The sequence below is a fragment of the Frankliniella occidentalis genome, unplaced genomic scaffold, assembly GCF_000697945.3.
Source record: "Frankliniella occidentalis isolate FOCC.00 unplaced genomic scaffold, Focc_3.1 Scaffold96, whole genome shotgun sequence".
NCBI lineage: Eukaryota > Metazoa > Arthropoda > Insecta > Thysanoptera > Thripidae > Frankliniella > Frankliniella occidentalis.
Window position 1 is genome coordinate 533,656 of NW_026267225.1, and position 8,035 is coordinate 541,690.

The 8,035-nt window shown below is 41.5% G+C and overlaps 1 protein-coding gene across 1 annotated transcript in view; it reads left to right on the forward strand.

The window, feature by feature from the left end:
- Positions 1–820, forward strand: part of LOC127749813 (uncharacterized) — a 293,401-nt gene extending 292,581 nt beyond the window's left edge. The window contains exon 3 of the mRNA XM_052269578.1: positions 756–820. Within this exon, the coding sequence (XP_052125538.1) occupies positions 756–820 (65 nt within the window). The remainder of the gene's footprint in view (positions 1–755) is intronic.
- The last annotated feature ends 7,215 nt before the right edge of the window (positions 821–8,035 follow it).

An 8,035-nucleotide genomic window follows, 5' to 3' on the forward strand; every position in this document is an offset into this window, starting at 1 on the left:
ATATTTTTTGTTACTGATGTGCCAAGGGTGCTACCGCGTGAGCTGCGCTGGGATCGAGTGGGAGCGCTCGGGTTCGAAGCAGTGGCGTTCGTCTCTGGTGCGTCTGTGAACATGGAGTCAAACGCTGCCGATGGCCGGCGTTTGAATCCACGGTCCAGAGGCAGAGGCCGCCAAGACGCCGATAAAAGTGTGGCTTGGCTAGTGAGGGTGCTTGTTAGCTCAAGCTTAGCCAAAGAATAGACATTCTGAAAATAACAATCGTGATAAGATTCCGTCGCTCACATAGCTATTTCTTATTGTACATAAATGCTGTACATACATGTAAATTGTTTGTAATAATGTTGAAGAGATGACAGACTCAACTATTGCTTTTGTATTCCTAGGTCATAGTTAAGATGTAAATAAGTCGTAGTACAAAATGGTTGGAAATATTGTGTGTGCATGGTGGATTGATGGAAATTTTTCAGAGAACTATCCGATTTATTATGGTTCATAGTGGAACTGTTAATCAAAAGTATGTTAACAGCAGGACAATTTTTTTTCTTTAGTAGGAAAACTACTTTTAAACAAAGTCCAAATGATTTTATTTTTCTTCTAGATTATTTCCATCAATACTATCCATGGGAAGTCATTTATCATATCTGTATTGGTTTTAGCATCAGCCTTTCGATGTTTTAAAATCAATGACTGATCTCCAATCTGTTTTGAACAAACCAAAGATCTGCTTTTTTCTTTTCACATTGTCTTTTCTTTAGGTACTGTCTTTGAGGAGCCTTATTGGGTTAAAGCACTGATAAGATGTATTTTTGTAATACTCTGAAGAGAAGACAAACTTTCTTTTTGTTAAGGAATCAATTAATTCTTTTCTATACAGTTGTTGACTTTCTTCCTTTGTGTTGTGCTACTTAAATCCTTTTCTTCAGTGACATAACCAGAATGCCTTTCCTGTTATAACTGTTTCCCATTTAATTTGTTTCTTGAATAAGTTTTACTTTCCAACATTGAATACCTCTTGCTCTGCTAATGTAAATGTAGTGTAAATATGAGTGTACATGAGTGTATAATGTTAAAAGTCTGATCTGTGATTTCAGTTTTAGTTTTGATTGTGATGCATGTCTTTTAGGATCTAAGTAATTCTATTTTTTCTCTAAATCCCCTTGAAGTGTTAAGGAACACAGTTGCAAGCACAGAACAATTATTATTCTTGTGTCATATCTAGCCATTTGTGACAAACATTTTGACAATGTGCGTACTGAAACATTTTATAAGAATTTTTTTTACCATACTGTTAGTATCCTTCTATTCAATAATTATCTTCCTTTGCATTTAAGTTTGTATGCAAGTTGATGTACTTATAGATTGGTAGAAGGTCTGCAGCTGCATCAAACTAATGTCCAACGTGACATTTTTTGAGGCATTCCAGCAGTTTTGTCAAAGAATATTTTTTTATAATAATATTTAAATTTGAGCCAATATATGTTTCTTTGCAATACTCACAGCTATTTTAGAAATGCAACAGTATTTAGTCTTGTGCTGATAGTCAGTGCATTAGTCAACTGAGCAAACAAAAATGACAGAGCACTATCCTAGAATTTTTAACAAAATACTGTTGAATGTCAAGTGTGAGGTTTTGTCTGGAGCATTGCAAGCCTATATTATGTTATTTCACAATCTCGTTAATTTGTTTCCCTCCTTATTATTTGTCGATTGGTGTCCATATTTAGATGTCACGTGTAGAGCATCTTAAATTATTTTTTTCTTAGTTGGTTGTCCTTTCATATTGGCTAGTCTTCCCAGCCACTTTTAAAAAGAGAGATATCAGCTATTAGGTTCTTTTATGCATTTTCTGAAATAAAATGTGAAAAAGAGCAGACTCAAACAGTAAAGCTGAAAGACTGCTGTGTGCAATTACCTCTTTAATTTTCACTTATTGAAGAAACTTGCCAAACGTAAGGCAAAGTGCAATAGAAAAGTTTTAGTTTTGTTTCTGCATTTATGGTTGTTTTCTATCACATACCTACTCCGGTAGAAATTAAATCAGAAGATAAGTTTTATGTTTTATCAAATTGAATTGTGAGTGAGAAGTACTTAATTTACTTCTACTAATCTCCTCTACTTTCTTTCCTTGTGACATGCTAAGTTTGAGAACTGTCCATTAGTTTAATTGCAATCTCTACCACACTAGAAATCAAACCGGAGTAAAGTATCATAAAATATGTTTGCAGTGACCATGTGCATCTTGTTTCCCTGGTCCGTGGAATTTTCAGTTAATACGCTGCTCCTACCACTCAACTTCCATACTTCTCTTGAGTGTTATAAAACGTTAGTAGTCAATTGCACCATTTTTATAATTGAAGTGTTCTATTAAAATTCTGATCAATTCAGTGAAGATTAGCAATGTTTTCAGTTAGTGCAAATATTACGTCTCCAGGACTAAGCCTCTGTGACCCCACACTATGTGTGAAAATGTTGATTAAAAGTAAGTTTGATATTGTTTAATTAATAAAGTCGCTGTCATTGTTTGTAAGATTATTATTTTTTCATTTAACTCAACCACAACAACGATGAACCCTCACACTTCAAAAGAATCAGGCCAACTCCTTCAAGCAGATTTTAATGGTAGGTCACTTTCGTAAAATAGCTCATTGCAGAGCAAAACGTTGACACAGCTTTATGAAACAGAAATAAAAAGTCACATCCAGCCAAAATTGTATACACACAAGACTGGCTCGGCTCAACTCAGCAGTGCCAATTTTGAAGGTTGAAGTTTTGAATGTGAAAAGGTTCGGATCCCAAATGAAAGGATTAAGCCTGAGCCACGTAAACAGAAATTTAAGCTGCTGTGAGTACAAAAATCTCGATCAAGAATCGATCTTGAAAGCAGTCAATACAAATTTAAGCATACGGCTATGTTCTTACTTTCTCTTGTAATGAGCTGCCATTTGCTTGACCGCTTGCAATCTCGCCATGTGTGGTATGGTGGCGAGAGGCGGCTCAGGGCTCAGGGCGGCCGACAGACGGCGGCCCAGTAGTGTTGGGCCCATCTCGCTCAGTATTGTTGGGCACGGTAGGAAGGGGGACTGGTGCAACACTCAAACTCAGCCAGCCGAGAATAGGCTGACTCGTTCCACAGTTACTTTGCCTCTCTAATCGCCCTCAACAATTCGTCCCATGATGACTCGTGCACTGGTCTAGTGCCTTTACAAAACTACTAGAACTGCCAAAGGCACTAATTTTAGCACCTTTCGGGCTGTTTAGCGCCTTTGTGAGGCACTTAACGAAAAATGCCTTTGGTGCCCCAAGAAATGCACGACTTAGCACCTTTGCTTCACCAGTGCATTATTTGGTTATCTTCTTGACCGTCCAACCCACCCAACAATACTGGGCCACCGACGCCAGCCGCTCTGGGCTCTGCTCACCGGCCCCCTACCTCTTCCTCTACGCCGCTATTCCGACGAATAGCAAGATAGCAAGTAACACGTAGCCATAAGCAAATGACAGCTAAATATGAGAGAAAAATTAGAACACAGACAACAGACCTATTCTTAAATTTGTATCATCTGCTTTCAAGACCGATACTTGATTGAGATTTTTTGATTCAGACATGCATTTTTGTGCACATTTTGCCTAAATGTAAACGCGCATGTTTAATATGACGAGTTTGCATCTCTTCTATGGACAAAAAATAAAATTTGTCCAATTATAGGATGCAAATTTGTTACTTGTAAGATAAGTAATAATGAACTATCTCACATGTACAGAAAAATTCATTTTTTCTCAAAAAAAACTGGCCGTTTAGGTTTAGAATGCAGGCGAATCATACCTAGTATTCATTGGTAATCTTTGGTAACCATTAGTAATTTTTGGTTATCATTGGCTATATCTTTGGCAATCAATGGTAATCATTGGTATAATCCTTACAATTTAGTATCCGGCGTACATATTTTTTATGGAAAAAAGACCACCCAATCTAAAATGTACAAGCGTAATAAATTGAAAACGAAGGGATGCATCTTTATTTCATGCCTGTTTGATGTTTTTAAAACGAACCCGTTCCGGTCGCATTTTCCAGACTGTCATTACGAACTGCGAGACTCTCCAGTAAAAACTTAATTAGGGCCATCCACAAAGTACGCAAGTCATTAGCCGTTACGAACCTGCCCAGTTTCGCTCTGCAAGCTGCCATAGAGCCTGGCAGGTAGGCAACATTTTGTCTTCAATGCATGCGTGTACGGCGGGTAGGCCTACCCCGATTCTCGCAGGCGCCGAGTTCCCATTTTCATCCGAACGCACAATTGTTTTCCTTAGGAATCGCTTACGGAGAATTGTGTGCAAGAGTAATACGAATCGCAAATCATTCGTAATAAGGAAGAAATCGTTCGTAAATTATAACGACAAAAGTACTACACTCCAATTACAAATTAAGTTATAAGTTTACGACATTTTTAAAGGAAAATTTTCTTGTTACCATTCACAGCTCACAGTGTCAAAGGTTCAAGAAGCATAAGCAACAGTGCAGTCAAGAAGAGGCGCATCGACCTGTTCCTTAGTGTCGTAAAAAAAGCTTTCCAGGGCCGTTTACCTGGCATGGGAAGTGTGTTCTTTCCTCAATAGACAGCATCGTCAAATCACCTAGCAACAGCACATCGTGCTTCGAAAGTTCGTCACAACAGAAACGCCACAAGCAAAAGGTTCACGCCGGAGAGAGAGACCCACATCAGTGTGCCACTTTAACCTGCCACCATGCAGCTACTACTCCTGCTCGGCCTGCTCGGGTCCGCCGGTGCACGGGTGGCACGGGTCTGCCGGCCAGACACCCCCAACGCACGCCCTGACACCAAGACTGTAGATTTTTTAGCAGATGATACTTTAAATATTTTCAGTAAATATAAAGAATACATCAGTAACTTTAAGGTGTCAGCTAGCTATAACTCTCGATCAGCAGAAGATAGAACTAAGAGCAAAACCAGAAATTAAATTTTGTGTGCTGGGGGAATGGTGTCCGAGTGAGTGTCGCGCTAGACCCCTTCCTTTGCCCTGCCTAACAATACTACGCAGGATGGGCTCCTTGTTCCTTCCCTGTTTAACAATACTGCGTCGCCCTGCCCTCGCCCTCCCCGATTGTCCGCCTCTACGCCACTAGGCCGCCGAATCGTTAGATTGCAAAGCAACCAAAAATAAATACATAGCAGCTAATAAGAGAAAAAATAATAACATTGCCCTATTCATAAATTTGTATCATCTGCTTTCAAGATCGATTCTTGATTGAGACTTTTACATTACATAAAAAGATACACTCAAATCGTTGAGATCATTTTTATTTTTATCGAGCCACCCGTGCGCGATGACGTAGGAGGAAAGGGAAGGCAGTCAGGTGGGGGTGCGTCGCTATGGAAAGTGGATCACCGCATTAGTCCATAGCTAATCTTATTCGACGGGACAAGCAATATTTAAATTGCCACAAGCGAACACAGAGCGATACTAACCATGTCCACAATGTGGTCAGCTCGTCGTGAACGAGTTAATGCATTCCAATTTTCCACTGTATTCCATATCCAACCAATAGGGAACCGAACCGAGTTACGCGGGTCAAACAATTGGTCCTGTCAAGAAGTCTGCTATGTTTGACTGTACCAATAACGGCTCAGATTATCTAAATTCTCAAAGGTGCAAAGCCCAACCCTGACACGGGAGAGGGGAGTTGCGCCCAGCTGCGGCAGGGAGTAGCGTCGGCGCGCAAAAGGGGATGACGCTGCTGGCGAGGGGCAATGTCAAGCAGCAGCAGCGCTCGGACTCCAGGGCGTCGTCGAGGACACTACGGTGCAGGAGGCAAGCCGGAGGCCAGAGCTGCCTGGAACTACGGGTTTATACGTAGACGCTACGAACTCCGTGTTTGTAGGTTTCAGGTGTCGCATTATTCCACAGCGATTTACTGTCGCAATTTTTAACAGTGTTGACAGTAAAAATCACACCTGACGTGAGAATCGCGCTCACGTTTAGGGAACTCCGAGGGGTGCCCAACTGTGGTTATCAGGTGTACACAGACTTGGTAATCATTGATAATCACTGGTAAACCTCACACTCGTGAGGGCCCTTAACAAGCGGCCGCCCTTCCCTTCCGCTAAACGAAGTTGCCAGCTCTGCTTCGCTCCACCGGCAACTCCGTTCGGCAGGGGCCGGGCCTGCTTGGCCTGCCGGCGGCGCTGGTCGGGCCTGCGGCCCGACCATTTCTGTCACGCGATTTGCTGAAGAACATGATCGAATGATGTAGCGGGCCTTCGGCCCGTTTAAACCCGTCGTCTTTGAGTTTGCCCCGTACGAGAAAGGGATGTAACGGTGAAGCACCGCGACTACAACCCACCCTTCTGCTTAGAAAACATTTTGTGGGGGAGGGGGGATAGTTTCCTATTTTGCGGTTTTTAGGCCTTTTTTTACAACTTATTGTTCACTATGGCAATTTTTAGCTTATTTTCGTCAAACAAAGACCCTCTAGCGCCTAAACGGTTGGAGATAGAGCAAAACGGACGAAATTTTCGGCCAGAGGCATCTACATTGACGAGTTACCGCATAGGAGAACAATGTAAAAAAATAACTTTTTGGGAGAATTTTTGAACCTTGGATACCCCCATTCACACCCTTAGGGGTGGTTGCCAGGATTTGCCGTAGGCGTTTCGTTCTCTAGGAGTGGACCTTCAGATACCCTGAAAATTTCAAGTCTCTAGCACATATTCTTCTAGTGGAACAGGCAGACAGACACACAGACACACGAGGTCGTTTGCATAAGCCCGCTGGATAGCTTTTCCAAAGCAGAAGGGCGGGCTAAAAACAAGATATGGTGTAAATTTGCGGCAGCCCAGTCTTCGCTCGTCAATGAATTCTCCAAGTCGATCGGCTGCCCAACGATTGTAATTTTACCAACTTCGAATTGTAATCTTTACGACACGTTTCACAGTAAAATTTTCCAATGTGAAAAATGTAGGTAGGTTTACAGGAAAATTTTCCTTGACGCAAGTTGTAAAATTACAATTTTTGAAATCTTAAAAATACATGCTGTATGTATCGACTTCAAATCCCTTGGCGAGTAAAAAATGTGCTGTCGTAAATTTACAACCTAAATTATAATTCAAGTTTACAAAATTTGTGTAAATTTACGACGATATTTTTCACAGTGTCCCGTAAAACGTACATTTATTTTTCACACGAAAGAGAGTACTGCATAGTTTCCCTCCGATCCTCAGATTCATTTGGCAAATTGTGGACGGGAGACGGGAGCTCCTCGGCGCCTGCGAGGCTCGGGGTAGGCCACCCTGCCGCACACGCGTGCACTGCAGGCAAGAAGTTGCCTACCCACCAGGCGCTATGAGAGCTTACTGACTGAGCCCGCCGCCGAACTGAGCAGTAAGATCCACGGGTCACGACGGTCGTTGGAGTCGGTAGTCGTGTAGAAATTTAAATTTTCCGGAAAAAAGTTGGAGGTGATATTCTTACAGCTTCTGCCCAGCATAGGATGAACGCATGAGCCGCCTTGTAGAACAAGGTACATCGTCATGGCGGTGTCTGTGAGGCATTTGCCAATTTTAACCTTAATAAAACAAATGAGTTACCATTGGATATGAAATCAATTAGATGATAGATTTAAATCAATGAAATTTTTAAACTGTGATTACTAGAGTTGAGTTCCATCATTAAAAGGATGACAGACAATAACATTTACCTGGTCATCCGGCGCCAGCTGCGATAAGATCCTTAAACAGGAGGTCTTTCTCCGTTGCTGCAACATCTGCGGATACAGCACTAACATAGAAATGGTAATTGGTTTGAAACAAAATCAATGGAGAGTCTCTATCGCCCATACTTTACAAGACTGCCGCATATGGGGTGTAATTGATAGGTCGTACGGGGCTAAGGTGTGGTTCATTGTCTTTCTCATATCACAATCATCCGGTAAAATGTCAAAAACGGACTCTGTAGGAATATTTTATGTCACTTAAAAAGTATATGTTTAGCTTCTTGCTGATGAGCTGCTGCAGTCGTT